Source organism: Eucyclogobius newberryi, unplaced genomic scaffold (genome assembly GCF_026437365.1).
Source record: "Eucyclogobius newberryi isolate DKJ021-1_F unplaced genomic scaffold, fEucNew1.0.hap1 SCAF_12, whole genome shotgun sequence".
NCBI classification, from domain to species: domain Eukaryota; kingdom Metazoa; phylum Chordata; class Actinopteri; order Gobiiformes; family Gobiidae; genus Eucyclogobius; species Eucyclogobius newberryi.
In genome coordinates, this window is record NW_027315746.1 from 17,260,777 (window position 1) to 17,286,952 (window position 26,176).

Below are 26,176 nucleotides of genomic sequence, written 5' to 3' on the forward strand. Positions count from 1 at the left end.
TGTTTTTCAAACTTCCTATAAGTGATCTGTTCTTTTCTTCTGTATCTACCTCTGTATCTACCTGCGTTGCATCAATGAAATTTCCCCATGTGGGACAATAAAGGAATATCTTATCTTATCTTAAAGACTGTCATCCAGAAGTGCTTGTGTAGTAGTGTGGATGTGTGCGTCTGTTGTTTTGTCCGCCTGCAGGGGGCGCCAGACCTAAACTATAAAACACGCTCTGTGTGTGTGTGTGTGTGTGTGTGTTCACTGTAGACCGGGTGTGTGTGTGTGTCCGGTGGTCCTCTGAAGCTAGGGTCAGTCCAAGCCCAGTTTAAAGCCCCTGTACGGCGTGCCCTCGTAGGGGTATGTTTCTGCTGATTGGCTATAGGGAGCATTTAAGTTTGTTTGTCTGTGTTTTTAAAATAATGTATTTGTTCATAGGTGAAGGTGCAGGAGCCCAGTCCAGCTCAACCACCGCTGCCATTTTGATTATGTTTTATTTTAATAAGAGCTACTCTCCCTGTTACCGGTTGGAACCCGGACTGTTCTTGTGGAAAAATGTTAATGATTGAATGTACTTCATTGTATTTCTTTGATATGGACTCTCCAAAGGAACTGAACTTTCAACCATCCGATCTACCAACTAGCTTAATATATCAATATTATGCTTCAAATTGAGCAAACCTGTCCTCTGATCAGTACGAACCTGTGTCCTCGTTACGGAGGTGAATAAGCAGTATACGAGTGGAGGCCTTACCCTCATGCTACACTTATTTAGCCACATTCTTTCCTTTAGTGGCATGTGGGTGGTACTATATGTTTTTAAAGTATTTTCACATTAAATGAAATAAAGAAAATAAATTGACCAACAAAGCTACCGGGCTTACACCCGGAAAAGTAACTAAAAGGACACGCAGGTTCGTCCTTGATTATACAGAGGCAGATTCCAGTTCCATGACATGTAATTTCTTTAACAGGCTACTAATTTAATAAATAATTTTACAAAACAAGCTCATTCAGTAGAGGCAATCACAGTTCGTATCCTGATGTCCGTTTATACGTGGATGTACAGTCTTTTAGGAGGAGTTCAGTGGACCTGGACAAGCCCTGAACAGACGTCCATAACAACAGAGGGCAGGGCAAGGCAACGGCTCCAGCGCACACCGCCGCTCCAGAGTTCATGTACTCCGTTACATCACGTGAGCTGCGCGGGACCACGCGTCCTGACCGCGAGACCACAACAATCCCGGGTCAGCAAAGATCACATCAGGGCGATAACAAAGCGGCGCCAGGTGACAGGCCACGGCACTGCAGCGCGGAAGTACATGGCGCACAAGGACACAGGAAGTGCGTAGGTCAGAGGATGAATGACAAAACTGACGCGCTTTTTATTGGTCAACGGCCATAGTGATTAGCCAATAGGAAGAGCCCTAAGTGACAAAGTCTGCCCGCAGACCACACTGCCCATGGATCTATTATAATATCGATACTGCCACATTTTCATTTCACTGGCATCCATTGTATTTGATGACGCTGCGTCCAAACCGTCTCCAAAAATGTCACCACTGAACAGTTCATTCGGAGCACCAGCTGTTGTTGCTTCAGCTGACAAATCCTCTTGATGATTTGGCAAATAATAACTGATTATTTTGTTGTTTTTAAACTGACTGTCTGAAAAGTGTCAGTTGTGTGTGAATTGTTTGCATTTTTTATGCACTTTGCACTTTGATGACTTGGATTGAGATTTAAGTTTAGAACTCAGCTCTACTTCGTGTATTTTTAAACATCTATGTGTCTATTTTTCTTCACAAACTGCAACTTCTGGTGTAAAACTGATGAATATTTACCACAGGGAGTCTCCATCAAACAAAGTAATAATAAGAAAAGTACACGAACCATGTGGGATTTAACCACAAATGTTCAGAAATACTATGTTTATACCTCTGTTTTTGGGGGGATGTTTGAACTGCCAGTTCTATATTTGTGTTATATTAAAAACCTAAGCTGGGCCAGGTCCTGGTGTAGTTTCGACCTCAGCTTTGAGACTTTGTTACAGTTTAGCTTGTCAAATAAAGAGATGTTGTGTAATTCTGCAGTTGTTGAAGCATTTGTGTGACTGTCATGGAATCAGACATACACCAGATGCTATTCCTTAACACATAGAGAACACAATTCAACTTAGAATATGAAACGACACAGAAACATCAGACATTTGTATGGCAAGCTTGAGAGAAAACGCGGGGACTGATCACGCAAGCTGTGGTAAGCAGCCTGCGTGATCCTCCTGCGTCTCACCCTGTTTTTTCCCATGCTGGTTGGTTTTATTAGATATTCTGGAATAGGCGGGTCACATTTCTCATTGGTCAGCCTCACATCAAGGCACTTGGTATTTTTCCGTAGAGATAAAGCCTGCAAAGGGGGGGTGCAACTCCTCCCTGGGGCAACATTCTTTGGCCCATCTTTATGATACCTTCACAAACAAATGCAGTTTGTCACACACCCGTTCTTCTCTTAGACTAATGATGCAGATAAAATATCACTATTATGCAGATAAAATACATCACAGAAATATAATCATATATTCACATTTTATCACAGTGACAAATGTGACCAACTAATAAAATAATTACAATTATTTTATAATTATAATCATTTATAAAATAATTCTAATTATTTTATTAGATCTGGACCAGATCCGGCAGTTACATCTGGCCCACATGGCGCAAAGAATGACAGACCCCCACTGGCCCAGTGCTGGTTTGCCAGAGGTGGCCCATGTCTGGGCCAGAACTGGGCCAGATGTGAACACTCAGAGCTGGCCCAGTTCTGACAAACCAACACTGGGCCAGCACTGGGCCAGAGGCCCAGATCTGGCACAGAGCAAATTTGCGGCAAATGTGGGGGGCCTTTTGCTCATACATAGTGACACATTTCTTCTTTTAGTTATTTTGGGTTGAATTACTTTCTTTTATTCCATTATTGTTGTTATTTTAAATCGGATTTTATGGGCATCCAGGCTATTGCGTATGTTTAAAGGGAACAGGAACTGGAGCACCCAGAGAGAACCAATGCAGGAACGAGGAGAACATGCCAGCTCCACAGGCCCCTTCAGGGAGCAAGCTCAGGACTTAGTTGCTGTGAGATTACTTCTTCTCCGTGACAAAATATAAATTAATTCAACTGCAAAATTAGGGTTAAATCATCAGTCTAATTCTTCATTCATAGTAATAGCAGCATTAATATCCAGTGAATTCACAGTAGATTATTTTATTATTGATAAAGAAGTGGTAATGAACATGAACACCACACGTAATACCTTGACCAGATTTAAATATGGATTTACAGTTTGTTTAATATTGACATGTTCCCTGTCAGGTTCCACTGCACTTTCCCAGAGCAGTTCACCTTTAACTAAAATGTAAAAACAAAAATGTGTGACACATGAGTAAAGCCAAACATCTCATTTACACGGTTTGTTATGGCTGGTTAAACAATAAAAACCCTGCTTTCATACCAGACCTCGCCTTAACCCCAAGTCATATTCCAGCTGAGGCCAAGGTTCTTGTTTCAGTCAAACTCACAATTGTGCAATGTCACCACTTTCGTAATAATGTATAATGTGCATTTGACAAACTTTTTATTTATTCCGTGGGAAACGGTGTAGCCAACATTTTAACTTTTAATAAGTATAGGATTTGCTGTGATGGATGGCAAAGTGAGCGCGCCATATCACATTTCAAGCTGAAGGGCCTGGATTCACGCCAGGTTTTATACCTGTTATACCACACAAAATAACAAGGAGGAATCTAGGTGTAGACTTTGTTGTAAAATGTTGTAACCCTTCCTTAATTTATAGTGATATTAAAAACATATAGGGTTGCAAGGTTTGATTTTGTATTGTGAAAACCATTTTACTATTCAACTGTGTCAAATGAAAGGCTTCACATCAACTAGACCAAGGCCAAAATAAGACTTGAAAAAAAGAAGAAAAGCATTACCTGTTTTTGCATGAACAAAAATGAGCAGATTTGTGTCTGGTGGAGAAACTACCTTTAAGAATTTGGTTTCCTGTGAAATGGATTACCCTGCCATGTTTTTATTTTCAGTTCAACTTTGGAAACTGGAATGCAGCGACCTGTAATTAAAGAGGAGGGTATAAGTTCAATGCTGTAAAGTTTACTGTACAGTTTACTGTAAAGTTTATAGAGGGCAGTTACAGAGCCATAGAAGTTTATGGCATAGTTGATGGTTGATTTCAGAACGCCGCTGATACTGAGTCTGCTTTGTCCAGGTATCTGTTATGTAAGATTGTACTGGGTTTATCCTGTCCCTGTAATATAAAACAGGACTTCTCAGGAGGGCGGTTTTTCAGGAGGAGCTTGCACTGAGAAAAGGAGGCACACTCTATCTCTAGTAAAGGTTACATTGTAATATAGTGCAGGGGCAGTCAGATGCAGGGAAGTTTGGAGTTAGTTTAATTAAAACTCAAGAATCGGCTGTCCCATGATTCTTGAACAATGCAGAGCAGGGTTTAAACATTAATGGACACCGTATAAAGTCATCCCAGAAGTGTTGGAGTGAGGTCACTGCCTCTCAGCTTTCAAACCATGGCAGACTTTGGGAGAATTCTGCAAAGTGTTGGAGAATTTGGCTTATTTCAAAAAGCGTGCCTCTTTGCTCTGGTCATTCCAAATATTATCCTGCCTTTCCACTTGGCCTCTGTGGTTTTTGTCCAGTCTGATCCAGAGAGACACTGCAACACAAACTGGATACTGGGAGCCGACCTGAACCTGACCACAGAGGAGCAGCTCAACCTGACCTTGCCCCGTGAAGAGGACGGGACCTTCAGTCGTTGTCTGATGTTTGCCCCTGTGGACTGGGACATTGAAGACATCAGGAACTACAGGCTGAATGAGACCACAGTGTGCGATCAGGGCTGGGTGTACAAAGACACTCAGTATGAAGCCACCATAGTGACTGATGTAAGAGAAGAAGTGATTGAAGGCATTGTTGAATTGTCATATCCTCATTGTTTAACTGTGTATCTTTGCAGTTTGATTTATTCTGTGGGACGTCCAATCTGGTACAAGTGGCCCAGACGGTGGTTATGGCTGGAACACTTTTCGGATGTCTTTTATTTGGACCATTGTCTGAGTCGTAAGTCTTTTTGCAATCACTTGCAACAGGGTAAAAAAAATATATTGTAATATACAGGTCTGGGGCCTCATTTATAAAAGAGTGCGTCAAATTGTATTTGGAGCGTGTAGGAACGTAAACATTTCACGACCGCAAAAAGAAGAGAGGATTTATAAAAGCCTGTGCAGCACACCTGTACGCAACTCCCCCTTCCTAAATCCCAACCTCGGATCTATTATATCATCCCAGCCCACCTTACTGCGCCAATTCCTCATGAGTTTCCGCCCTGAGCCCGCCTGATATGCCATATATGGATATGCAAATCAAATTAACATATCTAGCATTGACGCGGTTCTACAGACGGACGAGAAAATGCGGGAAAAGTGGAAATTCTCCGAGATGGAGGTGGAAACACTAATCTGCGAGGTGGAGGCCCGAAAAGGAGTATTTAAACAGAAACCTTCACAAGGCACTGCTCATCTGAGGGTCATGGCAACATCAACACAAACTCGGGACCCACGCGCAATTTGATGGTGAATAGAATCAAGACTGTGCGTAAAGTGATCAATCCAAACCCTTATCGCAATAATGTAACAGTAAACCACCAGACTGAACAGCTCTAAAGGACACTACATGAAATCCTCTTTGACACGAGATGCGTCAATTAAGTGAGCTCAGGAGAGGTCCCATTAAGGGATCATCTCAAAATAGGTTGAAGCTGAAAAGACGTAATTTTTTTCGTCTCTCTCTGGACCCCCTCCCACCCCTCAAAAGACGAAAGACTGGCTTCACATAAAATGTAAAACGATAGTAGCTTGATAGACCCTGCTCACCTTTAGTCCCTGAACATCCTTTGGTATGTTTATCAGTAGAAGTTATGAACTCTCCAAATAATGTCACCTGTTGCGCATGTTTGTTTACTCAATCCACATGGTCCATGGCCTGTGCAAGGGAGCCACTGCGCACCGTGATCACAACGCACCGTGCGCACGGGCCGCGCACGGGCCACTGCGCGCACGGCCCGCGGTGCGCGCACGGGCCGCGGCCGCGGCGCGCCGTGCTCCCCTGTACGCACTCCCCGCGCTCCCGCCCGCACCCGCCGCCTAATGTTGGCCTAATGCTCGTTGCTGAGAGAGTTTTTTAGCATTTCAAAACAATTACTGCCACAACGATGTATTGAAGCTTCAAAGCAACAAAAAGACGAAATGTCCCCCCCCCATTCGAAAAATATTAAGTCTTTTGGTCTCTTGGCAAAGGTCCCATTAACTCAAACTGCCATGTGTGTCGCTATTTCACCTCTTCCCAAACTTAGCGCACCTTCCACGGAAGCTACAGAGTTTGCATGGAAGACTGCACATTTTCATGTCAAGTATTTTTTTATAGATCACAAAAAATGCGCATTTTGAGCTTCGTTTTGTGGGTACCGGGCTTTATAAATGAGAGAGACCCCTAGTATTTTACTTAAAGCTCTAACTTGTGCTTGTGTTCCAATACACAAACTATTTATGTGGAAAAAGATAATACGAAACATTTATTCTGAGGTTATGAAGATTATTCTTGAACATATATTGCAATAACCATGTTACCAAGTTACCACTTGTTAACACAATTGAAAAAGTGATGTTTGCACATTTAGGTGTTTTATATTGAGCTCATATCCTGATATATACCACGCTGAAAATGAGTTTATTTTGTATAAAAACAATATTGTTACTTATGTTTCAGATTTGGTCGTAAGCGAGCCACCCAGATCCCAGCAGTTCTCCTGTTCTTGTTTACTGTTGTAACAGGACTCAGCCATGATTTCTACCTCTATTTGGTGTCCCAGTTTATGGTGGGAGTTGGCTATGGAGGGTTTCGGATGAATTCCATAATGCTGGGTAACATAATGCCTCATTAAGACAAAAACTTTTTTCCTTTTCTTCTTCTATAATGTGATATTTTGTTTTCATAGCCACAGAGTGGATTGGCACGTCCAAGAGGTCCTTGGGAGCCATTTTGTCTCAGGTTTTTTTTGCCATTGGTCTGTGTGTCTTGGCCGGACTGATCTACTTAGTCAGAGACTGGAGACTGGCTCAGCTCATCACGGCGGCGCCTCTGGGAGTCCTGGCCATTTACATATGGTGTGTGTCATCGCCGCTCTTATTATATCTTGTGTATGGTCGAGAAATAAAAGTACGGTGTTTTTGTCAGGTACATTCCGGAGTCGGCCCGGTGGTTGCTGGACAGAGGTCGGGTGGAAGAGGCCAGTGAGGTGTTAAAGAAGGCAGCAGCCATCAACAAAGGCATTGTCCCAGAATCTCTGCTCCAAAAGGTAGGCCTACTGAAGTATAAGCCCCAGACGTCACGCAAGTAACAGAATAAAGTCATTGTACATTCAAACAGCACGGATGACCGAGACTGGCTTTATTTCAGATATAAAAATATCATTTTATGATTGGCACTTTGGCCCATGCTGAATAACCTCATAATCCCTGTGTCAGGATAAAAGTTGAAGCAGACGACTCTGTAATAATAAAAGGCTGTTTCCAAAGTTATTGAAAAGCTACTGTTTGTTCCAAGCATTTACGATGCAACGTAGAGATTTGTTTTAGAAGTGTAAAATGTAATTATTAGAGAAACAATTATTTTCAATAGGACAAGAATTAGTCCTATTTTGTCCACTTCCTGTTTATTACAGGTTGTGGTGGGGACAGAAACAAAGAAAAAAGGAGGCACTTTAACTATTTTCAAATCAGCTGTGCTCTCAAAGTATCTTTTTGCAGTAGTTCTGGCCTGGTGAGTTACACCATGACAGCTGACACAAAAGCAACATAGGCATACAAAAGCTGCTCTGACTTCAACTGATCGTCCCTTATCTTTTAGGTTTTCTCTAAACCTCACATACTACTGCCTCTCATTTAATGTGGGGAACCTGGGCCTGGACGTTTTCCTGACACAGTTCATATTTGGTGTGTCCGAGCTGCCGGCTCACCTGTTATGTATCTGGCTGATAGAGGCTTTAGGGAGGAGGGTGTGTCTCATAACCACACTGCTGGGCGGGGCGCTCACATGCCTCCTCATCATCGTAGTGGGCCAAGGTAAAACACATCTGTTCTCCTTTGTAGCGTGTATCAAACAGCATCATAATCCAAATGTTGTGTTTTCAGACAAAGCTATTTTTGTGACTCTGTTTGCTGCATTGGGACGCATTTTCTCAAATATGGCAGGATCCGTTTGCAGTGTTTATGTCCAGGAATTGTTCCCAACATCTCTTCGGTACCTCTTCACTGCTTTAACGTTGTCCATAAAGATAGTTTACAGAATAAACATATATATATAAAACAAACTTTTGACCATTCTGTGCCTTCAGACAGTCGGCCTCTGGGCTGGGTAACATTGCGAGCCGTGCCGGGGGCTTGTTGTCTCCAGTGGTCAACATGCTGGCCACATACCACTGGTTTGTTCCTATTGTAGTTTACAGCTCCCTCATGTTTGTGAGTGGAGTTCTAGTCTTCATGCTTCCAGAGACCAGGAGGAGAGAGCTGCCAGACTCCACTGCTGATGTGGGGAAAAGGTCAGGGTGAAAATTACACTTTAAATCTGAGAATGAGTTTGATGTACTTATCTTTACTGTTTCCTCTCATTCACAGAAAAAACAGTTCGACAGTACATCAGATGGATGTTTTAACATTTTCTAAGTTGAAATCCACTCGACTGTAGGTCACATGACTATGCCTTTTCCATTTATTACTGTGTGGATCCTGTTGGCATTGAAATGATGAACAGTGTCACCTTCTGTTCAGATCCTAGAACTGTCCAAACTCTAATGTTTTTATACGTTTTTATGTATGTTCTCTGACTTGTATGTTTGAATTGTTTTAATCCCGTAATGTAGCCACTCATTTATAGTAAATATGTTTTGGATTCTTAACTTGTTTCTTACTTTTTTATTTTCAAATATAGATTAGCAATTGAGAAGAAGATTATAGCTGTTTGATTTATTGATGAATGATGTTCCCTAAAATCTAAGCAGACCATTTTATTAATTCAATAATACAGGTTAATTAACACAAATGACATGATTACAAGGATTTTCAAAATATAAAGCATGAATATGAAGAATGACATTTCTTTTTCATTCTTTCAAATTTTCGAAACAATTTGGTCATTCCTTCACCTGGGATGTTGCACAGTATATCATCAAACTTATGTCTCTCTCATGGACACAAGGTGGGACTAACAGGCCAAGTTACAGGTCAGATCTGCTTTTTTTTTTGTGACATTGGAAACACCTTAAACAATTGATTAAATGCACATATAATGCCCTACTACAGAACAGGCAAAGCAATAAGACCCTCCATCAGAAAAGTTACATAGTGCCCCTTTAATCATCTTTGAACAATTTAGATTCAGCGTTCTGTGCCATTATATTTCTAAGAGTAATAACAGTGGTGTCATTTGCAGTTGCCATTTATGTTAACAATAATTACAGTACATTTTCAAAACGATAAATCATCCATCCAGTTGTCATTGGTGCTGGAGGTTTTCTCTGTTTCCTTCATTTCTGGCTCTGAAACCCCATCCAGGAGAGACACTTTTGACTGCGACAAAAGGGGATCTGAAAAAATGTCTCCTCCAAAAATGTCCAGTGGTTGAAAGGACGCAACAGGAAATGTGGCTGAGTTAGACGGTTCTACATGATCATTGGTGCTTAGAAAATCACTTAATCCAAAAATGTCATCCAGTTGGTCGATGTCTTTAGTCTGTGCTTCATTGGCGGCAGTATTTGACTGACTGAAGAAATCATCATTGGACGCGAACATATCAAAGTTAAAATCAGTATCACTGGTCCCATCTACTTTTTGATTGACAACATTTTGGTCTGGCAAAAACGGCTCATCAAAAATGCTCAAACTATTTTCAGCTTGTGTCGACTGTACCTCAACGGCTGCTGTGTAGTTAAATGTTGAAATAGCAGCAATGTCACCGAAAATATCTTGGGACGGATCACAAAGACTGTCATCCAAAAGTGCTTGTTTTGCCACATTCCTTCCTTTCATTTCACTGGCATCCATTGTATTTGATGACTCGGGGATCGGCGCTGCGTCCAAACCGTCTCCAAAAATGTCACCACTGAACAGTTCATTCGGCGCACCAGCTGTTGTTGCTTCAGCTGACAAATCCTCTTTTGAACTAGGACTCATTTGGTCGAGCAGCACCTTATCGGTATTGACAATTTTAAATGTTGGATTGGTCAGCGTCATATCCAAACCACTTTGTAGGTCGATTTCTCCAGCTCTTTCATTCTGCTTTAAAACATCTTGAACACTGAGTTCCATTTGTTCTGATTGTTCACTCTCACTTGATTCTACTGTAGTGTGTGCATCTGTCTGCGCATCTACAACAACATCTATGCTTTTGTTATCTTCATCTGTTTCAGTTATGCTGCTTTGCTCTACAGGTTTTGTCGGAGTCTCATTTTTTTCACTGACTGACAATAGAAACAATTTCCCCAAAAGCCCCCCTCCAGGTTTGACTTCTGACCTCTTAACGTCCTTAGCATCGGCTTTAGCAACTTTATTATTTCCGCTGGATGTGAAAAGCTTTGATAAACTCATTCCTTTGGACCAAGATCCCACTTTTGGTTTTGAGTTTGCTCTGGGAGCGACGTTCTTTTGTGCATTTCCATTCTCTGATTTAGACTTATCAACTGGAATTTTCTCATCAATGTGACTTGCCTTTGGAGTTTTTCTTTGATCGAGCCCCTCTCTTGGCTTAACTAGGCTGGACATTTGGCCCTCAGGTGAACTTGCATTGATGGGATTGTCTATTTTGACCTCGTCCCTTGCAGATATAGGTATTTCAACTTCACCTTTCTCAGTGCTATGATTGGCTAATGGCTGCATGGGTTCATCTGTATCATATTGGGTTGAAGTTTGTGTGTCCGATGAACTTTTTACCTCTGTCAAATTGCTCTTAACTTCATCATTCTTAGCTTTAGTCTCTTCTACTGTTATCTTTTCATTTTTGTCTGTGACATTTGTAAAATTGAGGTCAGTAGACACTTCAGCACAAAAGCCTTCTTGGGTTGAATTATGTGCCACTGGTGAACGTTTTGAATCGACATCATCTTGACTTTTACGGTCTGGTTTAGCTGAATGTTTTGGTTCACTTTCTTCCAAAGACATTTCTGTTGTAGCTTCGATATCAGGTTTGCTCAAAGTTTGTGATACTATAGAATTTATATCACTGTCAAATTCCACCTCAGCATTTGTCAAAATATCTTCTGTCTCCTTGTTGTGTGAAATGGACTTTGAAATACTTCTCTCCGATTCATTATTCAGATTTACAATATCTGCAATTGTTTCATGAAGGTTTGTACAGCCAAGTAACTCTCCTTCATTGGACATTATGGCACCAGCATCTTCAACTTCTTGCTTGATTTGATAGAAACTTTTCTCTTCTTTGATTGCAGGTGATGCCTTGTCATCATCGTGAGTGTCGATTTTGGGGTCAAAGTGCACTGTCTTCTTAACTTTACTTGGCTGTGATGATGCAATGCCCACTCTGGAGGAATTTAATTTAACCTTTTCTGGTTGTGGTGTTTTAATATTTGTTTTATTTTTATCATCTTTAAATTGGCATTCATTACTTAGACTTGTTGATTTCAGTTGTGCAGAATTATTTAGTTGAACTGCTTTCTTTAGTTGTAGTTTGGAGTCTAATTTTCCCGTATCTCGAGAGCTCAGTTTATCTTGATTTGTTTGTAAGAGTGTTGTCTTTACTGGCTTGTGGTCATTTTGTTGATTTGTTGTATTATTGCATGGTGTTTGGCCAAAATTATTATTATTATTATTATTTGTCTCTTTCTTTTGAGGCTGTGCATTGTTTAACTGATTTCTAACTGGACATTTGTCCGCTGGAGGCCAGCTTATTTGGAGTTTCCCTTTAACATCAAGACTGCTTGTACATTTGAGCTCATTTGTCGGGAGCTTTACTTTAGTCAGAGACCGTGTGCCACCATTTGAAGAGTTAAGTGTGTTTTTTGTTGCTTTGGGGGATAACGCGGCATCATCTGTATTCTTCTGAATCCAACGGTCTTTATGCTGCTTATGACCAAATCCTTCATCATAATTGCCCTTTCTTTTGAAAAGCTGCTGGTAGTGAGAAACACAGTAGAACTCCCCATGAAGAGACGAATAGTTGTGAAGGCTGCAATATAATAATATTAAACCAGTTGTTTACAGCAAAATCAGATGGTCCAATATTATAAATCATCAGCAAATAGTGTAATCATACAAAATTATATTAAGTTTTATGTTATGTTGTGATTTGAAATCAATTCAATTAGTTGATTCTTTATGGATACAGTTGTATTGTTTTCCTTACCCAAGTTTCTTCTGACAGTGTTTGCAGCAAAAGCAGTGACTGTGTAGTATTAGTTTATTGGCCACCATTCTTTCCATTGGATAAACAGGTGTCAAACAGGCGGAGCACATTTCCCTGGCAGGAAACTGAAACTAACAGGAAAAGACTGGGTAAGATATGGTCAGTTAGCTACACAGGAATTCAAAAATAACTTAAGTATTGTATGAACTGTGTAGTAGTAGGGCATTCTAGTTTGTTAAATTAGCATTAGCACATGATCTATATATATGTATATGGTCAATGGCAAATTGATATACTGTAGCCTACATTAAATAGATAATTAAAAAATAGATCAGATTTTTTTAAACAAAAAACAAACAAACAAACAAACCAAAATCCAATAATTTATTCATTAACATTGATCATCCACATACAAACTACATGCTTTTGTTAAATAAAGAATAATTTATGCTATAAATTATTAAGATTATGTACTTTACAAAACACTTCCTCTAAAATACAAAACACTTCCTCTAAAATACAAAACACTTCCTCTAAAATACAAAACACTTCCTCTAAAATGCGGGCAGAAAAAAATTAAAAAAATTACATCAAGAATAAAATCATGTAAGATGCTAATGTTTGTTCATTGAAGGGCTAAATGTTACAAAAACATTCCCTTCTCCCTTGGACTTCAACACTTGATCCTCAAAATGGTGCCTGTGCATTAAAGGGGATGTCACAATTTCACATCTGGGAGGAACTACTTCGAACAAAGCTGAAGACTGACTATCAGACTTTTTGTGAACAACTGTTGAAGTGGTGGAGGACATGAACACATTTCCAAATCCATCTGTCTCCTCATAAGTTTCACTGACCATCTTTTTATCAATTACACCCACTGGTGGTTGGCCTGGGCCAGTCTTAAACTCCAGTACACTGACTTTACGTTGAGGGGGAGCTCTTGATGCATCGCTGTTTTCTTTGTGGCAACAGTGGGTTTTGGTGTCTGATTTTGGTGTGAACGTTGTCATTTTGGGCTTTGGTTGTTCGGCGGGTTTTCTTGCAGCTGAATGGATAGATATGAAGGATGGTGAAGACTGAGATGGGGACTGCCTTGGTTGGACAAGCCGTTGGGATTTTGGCTTCAAACCACTGGCTGTACTTGAAGCTTCCTGGTTACGTCCCGGTTTGGATTTGCAAGAACCAATGCTTATCTTTCTAATGTTGTTGGTAGGTTGAGGATGTTGCTCCGACCTCAATGTTTCATCAAATAGACCAGAAAGACCTGCGATATCGGCCTCTGATTTGAGATTGGACACGGAGCACAGGGCGTTTTTAATAGTTTCTTCAATGTCAAGGAGCTTTGCTATGGTTTGTTCCTTCAGAAGCATAATGTCTTTGCTGGCTTTTTCCAGATCTTCATACGCAGTGTCGACTGAGGATATGCTTTCAACATCATCTTCTTGTGAATCCGCTTCAAACTTTTCATCCGTTGTTTCATGTTTTGAGTTTGTCCCTGTAGCATCCCCAACAGGATAACCTTTGTATGGTTTCGTAAGTAATTTATCAGTCATACTTCTGCGATCTCCTTCTATCACATGCACTTGATCTAGGACTCCTTGGAGTTCATCACGTTTACGTAAATTTTCAAAGATTTCCATTGCAACCTTCACATTTCCTTTAACAATTTCATCCATATGAACAGATAATCTCTGCCTTCGCTGCTCCTCGGTCTCCCTAACCTTTTTCTCCCTCAAAACAACCTTATCCACGTCAGCTTGTTTCTCTTCTCTGGTGCGTTTTGGGCTTTCATTGCAGGCAACATCTGGTGTATAAGTACTTATTGTCTGGGTTTGAGTTTGGCCATTTTTTCTAGCAAGACTTGGTGGAGATTTGGGTTGTGGAAAACTGTCTATATCTTTGGGATCAGTTACTTTCACCTTTTTACAGAATACTGGGCCTCGTTTAGCGTCTTTTCTTTCAATGTTTTGTAAAGCTGCTTTCACACTGAGATTGGTCTCATGTTTGCCTTCTTCTGCATATTTCATCATGCACATTTGAATCTCTTCTGCTGCATTTATTTTCTGTGTAATATTTCGTTCCATTTGAACACCATTGCTTTGGTATTGTGAGGATTCATCTAAAGGTTGTGGTGGATTAAGTTCTCTTTCTTGGGTGTTCATTTTTGAATGAGTTTCATCCATTACAACAGTTCCGCTCTGGTAGTATGATGGACTTGGAGAAGTGCCAGCACCATTTGTTGTTACTGAAGAGTTTGCACCAGAAGAAGTCTTTTCTTCTTCCACCAAAACATATTGTGTCCATTGGGGTTTTGGTGGTAATGCTGGCTTTTCGTGGTGTCGTATTTCAGATGAAGTTGGAAGTGCTGAAGCAATATTTGTGCAGCTGGACGACTGAAAATGTCCTTTGTCTACCGAGATGGATGGTGCGGAGGAGGAAGCCTCTTCATGGGTTACTGAAATTGAAGGAGACAGTTTTGTGTCAGATGGTAGCACTAGCATCTCAACACATGGTTTGGCAGCTGTCTTGTTCCTTGCTGAATTTCTGTATATCATAGCAGCCTTGTAATCTCCCTTCGAAACATTTACTCTAGACTTTTCAAGAGACTGCAATGCCAATTGCACATTGCCTTTCACAATGTCCTCCTTGTCTGTGGATATCTGCTCGGAAACTGCACTTTGCAGAGACCTTATTGCTGCTTTGATACCACCTCTGATAACCTCTCCTGTCTCATCCTCATTAGCATGACCAATACATTCATATTTGTGTAATGAATCTGTAACATTACTGATTAAAACTGAGTTGTGTTCATCAGCCTCAAAAGAGACATTGTGTTCCCTGTGTTTTGCTAAATCACTGACCTTAGGGTAAGTCTTGACTTGCTGATATCTTGAGGAGGAAGTTGATGACATTGTTGTGGAGGTTTCTTCTTGAGTTGATATGTTTAGATTGTATATCTTCCCCGGAACAACAACATCTCGCTCAGTATGCATACTTTGCTGCTTTGCCATTTCAAGTGACTTTTTAGCAGCTTTGACGTCTCCAGAAACGATCACTTCTTTCTGGATTGGTTGGATTTCTGACTCAAGATCTGGGCTTGACAAGTCCATATCATAGATAGTCCCAGGTTTGATCACCTCTCGCTCAACGGTCATACTCTGCTGCTTCGCTCGTTCTAAAGACTGCAGAGCTGCTTTAATGTCACCACTGACAATTTCCTCTTTTTCCACCGAACTTTGCTGTTTCACTGTAAGTTGTTGCTTTGCCATCAGGACATCTCCGGGAATTATTTCATCCTTTGGGATAAAGTTGTCAACATTTAAACTGCTTTCAGATGAAAAAATCTTTTTGGTGTTTTTTACATCTCCAGGTAAGACATCGGAAACTGTCCGATCTACTTGGTCTTTTTGCTGACATAGATTCCTCTTCGCTTCCTTCACATCCCCCTGTACAATTCCAATGTGCTCTTGTGACGCATGACAATGATCAACTTCATCTTCTAAATCATCTGCATGAAGACTCTTTAGATCTCCTTCCTCAATACATCTTTTGTATAAATTCACGTTTCCCTTTTCATTCTTGTCGACTCTGCATGTTGTTGTTCTGTGCCCATTGGCTGTGGCCAGCAGATTACCAATTGTGGACTTGACATCGCCTTTTTCAATTGTGACATCAGTTTTAGTTTCAGAATGATTTATGAGTGAATACACAGACATTTCTGCTTGTCCATCCTCAGTCTCTTGCATTAGAAGCCCTCTTTTAAAAGTTTTGTCTTGGCCGAGTAGTTCATCAATCCTCTGGACGATATTTTTTACTCTCAGATCTTTCTCGAAACTGATTGAACTGGACTGGTAGACAGGAAGTTCAACCACTGTAGACTTCACATTCCCTTTCTCCACTTCTCTTAAAAGGGTTATCTGAGGCTTTAGAGTTGGTTTCAGGAGCAATTGAATCATTATGTTTCTAATATTACCTCCAACTGCCTCTTCTTTGTGGATTTGAACATTTGTGTTAGTAGCAGTGCAATACTTGGCCATATTGACATTTTGACTGTCTTTTCCTTCAATGATGATGCCGCTTGAATGAACAAAGCTAAGCTCTTTCAGATAGGACAGGGAATCTACAACATCAGTGGCAGTTATTTTGTCCAGTGGTGTAGTTTCAAAGAGCCATGTCGTGCATTTCACATCTGACTTGGGAATTTCTGCCACAACACTTTCGGCTGGAGAACATTTTTGCTCCTTGAACTCGTCCAGTGGCTGGGACTCAAACAACCAAGTGCAGCGTTTGACATCTCCTTTATGACTGTCCTCTCTGTGAACTGTTTGTACCTGGGCTTGCTCCTCGGACTCTCCCTTGAGACTTTCAATGGACTGGTTTTCAAAAAGCCAAGTTGAGGTTCTGACATCTCCACGCCGGACATCTGTGACGCTCACCATTCGCTTTACCTTCTTGGAGGCTTGGTCAGATTCAAATATCTGTTTATTCTGCTGCACATTGCCACTCCCAAACTCTTCAAAGTCTTTAACTGCGGTTGTGTCTTTGTCGGTAAGAGTGTCCAGAGGTTGTGTTTCAAACTTCCACCTGGCAGATTTGACATCTCCTTTTTCAACATCTTCTTGGGTGACAGCACGAATGACATAGACCTCATTTTCATCTTTTATAGAATCAAGAGGCTTCGTCTCAAACATCCATCGTGCACCTCTTACATCTCCACTCAGAACCTCTTCCTTTTTCACTGTTGTAACTTCGTGAAACTGCCCTTCTTTGTCTCTGATTGCATACAAGGGAGTGGACTCAAACATCATGGTGCTCGTCTTGACATCGATGCTGCAGGTTGGCTTCTCCACAACCAAAGACTTCTGTTCTAGTTCTTCTTCATGAATCTTGTCCAATGATGAGGTTTCAAATATAAACTTTTTGTGTTTGACATCTCCACATTCCGTATCACCAACTTTATGGAGGACTTCCTCTTCATTGTCCTTGTTGATCTTGTTCAATGGGCAGTTGTCAAATAGCCAGGTGACTTTATGCACAGAGCCCTTCTCAGTGGATTCTTCATGGCTTTGAGAATCGAATGATGTCATTTCCAGCCCAATTTCATCAAGTGACTGGGATTCAAACAGTTCTTTGACTCTTGAGACATCTCCTGACTGAAGGTCGACCTGGCTAACACAATGTAATTCCTCCGGGCGTGCATCTTTTTGAATTCTGTCCAATGTTTCTGTTTCAAATAGATGTTTCACTGTTTGAACACCAACTTCAGGTTTCAGAGAGTCCTGAATTGTACTACAGAGCTTCAGATTATACTGCTCACCATCCCTGATGCTGTCAAGTGGTTGTGATTCAAACATCCAGGTAATGGATTTGACATCAGTGCTATCAATGGCTTCTTTTTTTGAAGCCTTTTCACCTTTGTCATACAGTAAGTCCATGGGATGGGTTTCAAACAACCACTTACAGGTCTTGACATCACCTTTACGCTGCTCCTCATCTGCTAATGCATTTGGCTGGTTAAACTTCATATGGATCCCATCAATGGTTTGTGTCTCAAAAAGCCACTTTGCTGTCTTGACATCGCCCATTGTGTCTTCTTGTCTGGTGATCCCTTTAATGACTTCAACATTTCCCTTTCTTTCTGCCAACTCATCTAAAGGCTTGGTCTCAAACATCCACCTATAGTTTTGGACTTGTCCTTTGATAGATTCTTCACGACTGATTGCTGTCACCTTGTGCAAATGTCCAGAGCTGTCTTTTATAGCGTACAGATTACTCCTTTCAAATAACTCTTTGTTTTCTTGTACATTTCCTGCTTCAATCTGTGTTTCCTTATTTTCATTTAGCTCTTCTGAATGGGATATCTTACTGAGGGGTATTGTTTCAAATAGATGTTTGAATGTCTTCACATCGCCTTTCTCAATCTCTTGTTCTTTAGTCATGACTGTTGTTTGTGTACTGCCGCTCTCAAAAATGTGTTTCTTGCCCTTAACTTCTCCTTGTTCTTCCGCTGAGAGAGTGATTTTTTGTAATTGTCCAATTTCATAGTTGTCATGTAGAGTCTCCATGGGCTGGGTCTCAAACAGCCAAAGTGATGACTTTACATCCCCACCAATTATTTCATCCTTTTCCAGAGTTTTCTCAACTGCTTCTCCCTTTAGTGCTGACAAGTGATTAGTCTCAAAAAGTTTGGTTTTATTGACAACATCAGCATCTGTTGCACAGTTAACTACTGTCTCCTCCAGCTTGTGTCCTCCCATCATCTCATGTATTGTATCAATCGGTTGTGTCTCAAACATCCACCTCTTTTTACCGACTCCTCCTGTTTGACCATCCTCCAGTGAAATTCCTCGAATAATTTTGACTTTGTCAGTTTCCTTATTGATCAGATCTAAGGGTTGTGTCTCAAATAGCCAACGTGCAATGTTGATGTCGCTGCTGTTGATCTCTTCTCTGCAAATAGATTTGATTTTGTGGATGTTGCCGCTCTTGTCTTTTATGGCACAGTTGGGGTCAGCCTGGAACAGTTTCACAGTCTTCTGGACGTCTCCTTTTTGTTCCTGCAGCTCAGATTTCAGTTTCAGAAAGCTGTGGTCTTCTGCAGAATTGCAACGTCCCAAGTTGCCGAGTGGTGTAGATTCAAACAGAAGTCGATTGCCTTTCACATCACCAGACTGAATGGGCTCCCTAAGCAGTGCCTCGACCAACTCACCTCCTTCCGTAGATCTATTGAGAGCATCCAGAGGCTGTGTTTCAAAGAGCCATGCTGATGTACGCACATCACCACAGACAGACGCTTGTCTTTGAGTGCGTGAATGGCTCAAATCAGTGTGCTCAAACTTGGATGTGGCGCCTCTGACATCACCGCCTGTTAAGTCCTCATCCTCCAGCAGCTTCTTGGTTCCATGAGGATCCCCAATATTGTCCAGAGTCCAGTTTTCGAAGATCCACCTCATGGACTGGACCTCTGCGGCCTGAGGGATTTCAGTCTGGACTGCTCTCATCAGGTCTTCCTCAGCCACATCATCCAGGCTAGCTCTGAGATCAGGGTGGATGTGCTTGAACAGTCTCTTTAGCTCACTTTTCTGTCGCTGTTGGTAATATGTAGAGAAGGTTTCTTTTGGTGGAGGCGGAGGGAGTGGGCTTCCAGAGGAAGGCCCATCATAGTCCAGAGGTCTGGAAGGGACAGGTGGAGGAGGAGGGGGAAGTTCATCATCATTGCGTGCTGTGTGTGAAATAGTGACGCTCCCATCAACGGCATCCATCTATAAGGAGAGACCATAAAAGTAGTTTAAGTCATAGAATAAAACGTTCCACATGAATTGACGTTGCATGCAAATGACAAAATGGAAGTGAAGCCATACTTTACCTTGTGTTGGCTTTCAGTGTTACGGCAAATTGTCCTTGTTTCAACCAGGGTTAACAAAACACTTCAAAGCAGTTAGTAGGCGGATGCAAAACACTGTGCTGTACTATTAAGGTCCACTGGCTACCTGTGCCTTTTAGAATTAATTTTAAGATTGATTCATTTATAAGCAGTTTAGGTCTGGCACCATGTTACCCAACCCTGCCTTAGATTCTCAGGCAGGTCCTTGTTAGCAGTTCCAAAGTCGACGCTCCGGACGAAGGGTGATCGAGGCTACTCGGTCCGGGCTCCTCAGCTTTGGAATGACCTGGCTAAGGAGATAAGCCTTGCACCTTCAGTATCATCTTTTAAATCACTTCTTAAAACTAACTTTTAACGAATGGCCTTCCTTAACTGTGAATAACGTATTTTATTATGGTTTTATTTATTTATCGTGCAGTCTGAGCTGTCGGTTTCTCTGTCTGCTTTTATTTCTTCTTATGCTATTTGTAATGTTTTATTATGCTACCGTAGCTTGAGGATTTTTCCCACTGTGCATGTTTTAGGTTGGGGAAACTGGAACACCAAGAGGAGCCCCCGTGCCATCTAAAAGTGTGTGTGTTTGTCTATTTCAAAATGTAATTTCCCAAAGTTAATGAAATGCAAGCAAAGCATAAAACCCTTAAAAAGAAAAGCATACAAACCAACAGTGAACATTGTAAAATACCTTCTTGACTTTGGCCTTTTTTCCTTGTGTAGTCCTAATAGATTCCTGAAATAAATTCAATAAAAACATTTGAATTAATTAACAACCCAATGTTCAGAATGTCAGTAGTGTATTTTACAGTATTTTTTCGTATTGTTGCCGCACTGTTTGACCCTGTGCAGTCCTTAACCTAAGTGTGGTGGAGAATGAAAGGCATTTGAAGCACTCACGGGCTTTGAGCCTCCTGGGGCGTCTGGTGTGTGGGACAGATACACAGAGGATTGGTCTTTCACCGAAGAGGAAGTTGGTATGTGGTTTCTGCCTTGGATTGACCCCTTAATCACGGAACTGCTATTTTTATAATCTGTAACACAATAACAATACATACAGCAAATGTAACTTTTGATATGTTACTACATGTTACTCTATCTTTGGTAGCGTGTTCCAGGGAATATATTTAAAGTGACTATTTATAGTGGTAGTGATATCTGTTTTGTCTATGGAAACTATTTTGTCTGCCACTCTTTTGAACATTAAAGGCCTCACAACATTTAGAATACATTTAATATATTTTACCAGAAGTAATATTTCCAATAATAAAGGTTAACATTTTCAATGATTTTATTTGGAAAATTATTGAGCAAATGGAGCAAATGAGCTTGATTAAATCTACTTTTGTTAATACATACAGCAAATATATTTAGTAACTTTACAAAATGGCAGCCCAACAAGTGTGCAGTCTTTGATCCCAGGGCAGACAGATAAATGGGGCCACACAGACAGTGCCTGCTGTCTCAGACCTCCAGACCTCAGCATGCCATGGCCGACCATGATGCCCAGGAAGAAAAAAACACCAACTGGTGTCAGCTGGAGTGACCCAGATTGTTTTCACATTGTTGGTCACAGCACTCGACCACAAGCATCAGCACCTGATATGAGGAATGTGTCTGAGAGACACTGTTAAAAGGCGGAAAAAATATATTTATATTTCAGCTGCTTCAGACTAAACATGGGCTCAACTTTGGCACTTAAATAGAAATAATGTATAAATAATAATATAAAATGGTCTGATGTAACACGATTGTTTCACATAATAAAGGGTTTGGATTTATTATTACATTATTATGTGTTTATTTTGTAGTTTTACCCTAACCCTGTGTTACTGTGTCAGTGAATTGTCATATTTATCATTGAATGACTGAATGTTTCCGCAGTCACTATTAGTTCTACTGTTTTAATTATTATCTTTTCCCTTTTTTGCCCCTGTTTTTTGTCCATTTTCACAGGTCACAATTTAAAAAAAAAAAAACTTTCTCCTCTGATGTCTACTTTTGATACATTTAGGTCTTGTAGTTTATTTATTTATTTATTTTTTTTAAGTATGCATACTTTCCCCCATTCACTTTCATTGGGGCATTGAATACTTTCCACCATTTCGTTCCCCCACACAATTACCCCAGACAATTTGCCATTGCAAAATAATATTTTTTAAAACATTCCCAGCCCCAATGGCTTGTTGTGGTTGCACAGTTTCTAGTTATAGTACCTGTGGTCTTTGTTATTTCAGACAAGGTATTCTGTAACTTGTTGTGAACGTAATTACTTGTTTTTGCAGGTCACTGCGCTGCAGGCACCCGGCTGTAACTAACATCCAGATTTGTAGCACATCTTTCTTTGACATACTGAGCTCTGGTGGGACAAAAGAGTGGACCAAAAGGGTGGCGCCTCTCACGAGCCCGGACTTAAAACATTGTCACAGATGGGTGAGCAGACAAAAAAGGCAAATACCCTGTTGTGGTGCTGGTCTCTGAGCATTCAAGAGAGCAGGCCTATTGTTAAATAAATGAAAATACAAGCAACAAGTTTTTTTTTTTTTTTTTTTTACTTTTTTGATCTGGCTGTATTATAGGGAAATTAAAATTAGCTACTGTTAAAGCAGCTTTTCAACACACTCACTAGCACCATCAACTGTTCCCCATCATACCCACATTCCCATACCACAGTACTGACCGTAGCACCAGGTCACGCAACATTATTCAAAAGGTATTTTACAATCTATACGAAAATGTAAAATTTTACAAACATTTTCGACAAATAGAACTTGTTAATCTCCTCAACTTTTAAGACAGTGGCAGGTTGTCTCTTTTTAATCAGACTATACTAATACAATTACTGGAGAACACATCATGAGTTCAGTAAAAGCAGTTAATACTCACTGAATGAGGCCTGTAGTTCTCTTATTGTGGGTAGGCTGCGCCTTTAGTGCCCTGTGTGCTCCTATGTCCTCAGTGTTCAAACTCTCTCTAGGCTCTGGCCTGGCGGACAGCTGATTTTTATCCGTTGAAGTGACCCTGGTTATTTTGGGAGGTGGCTGTTGCCCTGTACTGCACCGAGTCAATTCCCCTCTGTGACTCAATGTGGGACGGGGGCACCCCTCCACTTCCCATTCCCACTCGTACATTGTCAGTCACTAAAATGGGCCCCGGAATGTCAGCGGGGGTTTGTCAGTGACAAAACAAGATATAACTGAACATATTGAGTCATACTCATAGGTTCTAGTATTTGGGACCCTAAAGGTAAAAGCTTTTATGAGGCTGAGCTCTCAAACCTTTTATCACATCAACAATTTGGGCGGCAGGCAACAGTATTTTAGAAGTAGATTATAGATATTTTCCCCGTCATATACAACAACTGTGTAAGTTCGGCTATTTTTATACATAACATATCATTTTCTAACTCACTCTTATTGGTGTAATGGTACCTAATGTTTCATATTTCAATAATCACAGCTTGACAACAACTGTAATAATTACTCAATATATATTTTGTCACATGCAGTTGGAGGATAGATGCCCCATGGAAACGGTCTCTACTCCAGATGAACAGTTTTTCATCTGCCTCGAAGAACTGGTGTGACCAGCTCCACTAAGAGGTTTAATAGTTTTTCCTGGCCGAGAAGGAGCGTCTAAGGACAGGGGACCTTGGGATATTGCCAAGTCCCTATGAACATTGTTTAATCTGTTGCCCTTAGAGACAACCGCTGTTGTGATTTTGGGCTTTACAAAAATAAATTGAAATTGAATTGAGGCTATTCCGATAGAGTCAATGACTGTGTCTGGTCTCCCTCTGATCTGACGTGTGTGCAAATACATACTTACTGTATGTATTTGCACACAGCTGTCTTTTTTTAGCTCTTTGCTCATCATCCAAAGCTTTTGAAGTGAACTGGATACTGGTGAACTGTTTTTAAGCTGACTCACTCGGTGTGTGTCTACCTTTAGGCCTATGCTATCATTTGATATCATATTACAATCATACGTCATTAAATGTTCATGAGCTGTGACGCTAAAATAAAGCACTGACCTAATACTGTTGTTGAAACACTCTACACAAGACACACACTACTATTATATTTATTACTCACCCTTTAAGAGTCTAGTTCCTCGGTCAGAAGACTCATTCATAGCTGTTCCTTCAACCAAATTGAAATCCCTCTGCAAAACACAGACAATTATAAATGTCAACTTAAAACTTGAATCACACAATATTCAACCTTTAATCATGGATTTACAGCTCAATAAAAGAGAATTTATCAACAACTCCTCACTGTATTGACACAGCAAGTGTGTAAACATAAAGCTGTCTTTTATTAGAAAATAAAGATAGCTAAATAAAAAATAAGAAGTAATTAATAACACAAATTACTTAACTATCATTTATTTATTAAGCGTATTCATTCTATTATTTTTAAACTTTCATGATTTACATACTTGATCGTTTTGGTCCTTTTTTTGTGTTTTCCAATCATGTAGAGCGCTCTCTGATGGTTTGGCCAGGTACTGCAGGCTGGAGCAGCTCTGTCTTATGTTCTTTGACTCAAACAGATCACACAAAGCTCTTGTGCTGGACACTCCCTTTTGAGGCAAGACATCCATGGACCGACTCCGAGACAGACCCACTCTGGAGAGGTCCACATTCCCCCCCCTCCATCTGCCGTCTTCAAGGTCAACTTCCTGCGCCACATGTAGAGGCAGGCAGTTAGTTTTTGTATTTCATAAATGTTTTACCTACAATTTCTTGGAATGGAAAATGAATACCTGTGTTTTGTTATATTTCCCAATGCTCCTCAAGTCAGAACAGCTTTGATAACTGTTAAAACACACATTTTCTTAGTTTCTCAAGATAGATAGAAATGTATTAATGCTCTGGTTCACACTTACTGTTGCACGAGTTGAGACACAGACTTCCTTTCCCAGCGGCTGAAAACTGGCATGGCTGTGTTTAACAAGACAGACATCAGTCATAAAAACACCTTAGATCAATGGTTCTTCTCAAACTTTTCAGTACCAGAAAATGTTCCAAATATAACCAGATCTAAACAAGATATACAAATGAAAACCATTTTGTGGAAACAAGCAGAGGAGGCTCCTCCGGGCTTGTGGAGATGCAACCTCGTTATCAGATTTTCAGCCCAATAAAAACAAACAAAATGAAAAATATTGTTTTATTTTTCATCTATTTTTTGGCTTAAAGGTTATGTACTGGGGCTTTAACACAACTGAACTGAACCACTGCCTGGTTAATTCATATAAAACTACTTCAACAATAAACCGCTAATCGGTTTAGGATGACAGCTGCCCATTGGCAAACAGAAGTTATTGTAAACCGGGCAGTCACTCTCAAAGTCATATGACACTGTTAATGTTTATAGGCCTCACACAACTTCTTTCAAATCTAAAACAAACACTTTCTTACACAAACTGAATCAGTGAATATTTTCAATAAATATGAATACTGCAAAAAACAAACAAAATAAGCACACATAATATTGCAGGTTTTTATCAAAATTACAGTATTAAATTAAACACAAAAACAAATGACATTCTAATTGCTAAGCAGAGCTATTTTGTCTTGACCACAGAGCAATATTTTTGGGCATACAATTGATTTATAAAAATCAAAAACCTAAATAGTCTTTACCTGCATAGAAGTCACCTGCCGGTGCATCTTTTAGTTCCTGAATGACCACTGGAGAGCATCTCTCACTGTTTTACTAGACAAAGCAAAATTAAAGGGTCAAAGTCCTGGAGCACCTTGTGATTGCAAAGCTCTCCTGGAAATAAAATATGCAGCCATAATGTTATTTGGCCGTTTCTGAAATGATCTACAAGGATTGACAGTTTTAAAAGGGGATTACGAGAAAATAATGTGTGTGGTGCATTTGAAACCCCTGCGAAAGTGAAGAGTGGACTCTGACACGATGACAGCTGCTCTAGTCAGATGTTGCTGTTTAAATGCCTGACATTGTCACTCAGTTTACGTGGTGCAGCTCACATTATTACCGGTAGGCGGCGTATTACCCAGACACAGTCTACTTCAGGGACACGCTGCACTTGCACTTTTATCATTGGCGCCATCTGTGGCCAGCAGATGGCGCCAGAGTAATATGTGCACTATTAAACTGATGGTTGCTCAACACTGTTTATCAGCTCATTGCACTCATGAACTGAAGGGACTGCTGCATTCTTTATGCGTTACATTGGACTGGAAGCCTCTGAGATACACTGATGAACAACACAAATATGCACTAAAGAGAGCGAGTGAAAGATGATTGATTGTGTGTTACACTTGTG

The 26,176-nt window shown here is 40.5% G+C and overlaps 3 protein-coding genes across 4 annotated transcripts; 1 reads left to right on the forward strand and 2 right to left on the reverse strand.

Moving 5' to 3' along the window:
* The first annotated feature begins 4,400 nt into the window (after positions 1 to 4,400).
* On the forward strand, positions 4,401 to 8,951 carry LOC140356224 (solute carrier family 22 member 13-like). Its single transcript, XM_072441039.1, has 10 exons — positions 4,401 to 4,967; positions 5,039 to 5,142; positions 6,847 to 7,001; positions 7,076 to 7,244; positions 7,315 to 7,435; positions 7,802 to 7,899; positions 7,987 to 8,201; positions 8,271 to 8,379; positions 8,474 to 8,677; positions 8,754 to 8,951. Exons 1-10 carry the CDS (start codon positions 4,593 to 4,595, stop codon positions 8,821 to 8,823), a joined length of 1,620 nt encoding a protein of 539 aa, XP_072297140.1. The 5' UTR covers positions 4,401 to 4,592; the 3' UTR covers positions 8,824 to 8,951.
* A 3,911-nt stretch (positions 8,952 to 12,862) lies between these two features.
* On the reverse strand, positions 12,863 to 15,349 carry LOC140356227 (xin actin-binding repeat-containing protein 1-like). Its single transcript, XM_072441046.1, has one exon. It carries the CDS (start codon positions 15,048 to 15,050, stop codon positions 13,107 to 13,109), a length of 1,944 nt encoding a protein of 647 aa, XP_072297147.1. The 5' UTR covers positions 15,051 to 15,349; the 3' UTR covers positions 12,863 to 13,106.
* On the reverse strand, positions 14,900 to 24,892 carry xirp1 (xin actin binding repeat containing 1). 2 transcript variants are annotated; one of them, XM_072441041.1, is made up of 8 exons: positions 24,764 to 24,892; positions 24,641 to 24,692; positions 24,314 to 24,556; positions 23,968 to 24,037; positions 20,774 to 20,907; positions 20,565 to 20,609; positions 15,357 to 19,757; positions 14,900 to 14,950 (listed from the first exon to the last, which is right to left on the reverse strand). In XM_072441041.1, exons 1-8 carry the CDS (start codon positions 24,838 to 24,840, stop codon positions 14,948 to 14,950), a joined length of 5,025 nt encoding a protein of 1,674 aa, XP_072297142.1. In that variant the 5' UTR covers positions 24,841 to 24,892; the 3' UTR covers positions 14,900 to 14,947. The 2 variants fall into 2 exon arrangements, with proteins under 2 accessions (XP_072297142.1, XP_072297143.1); XM_072441042.1 differs by lacking the exons at positions 23,968 to 24,037; positions 24,314 to 24,556; positions 24,641 to 24,692; positions 24,764 to 24,892 and adding an exon at positions 22,760 to 22,870.
* Between the last annotated feature and the right edge of the window lie 1,284 nt (positions 24,893 to 26,176).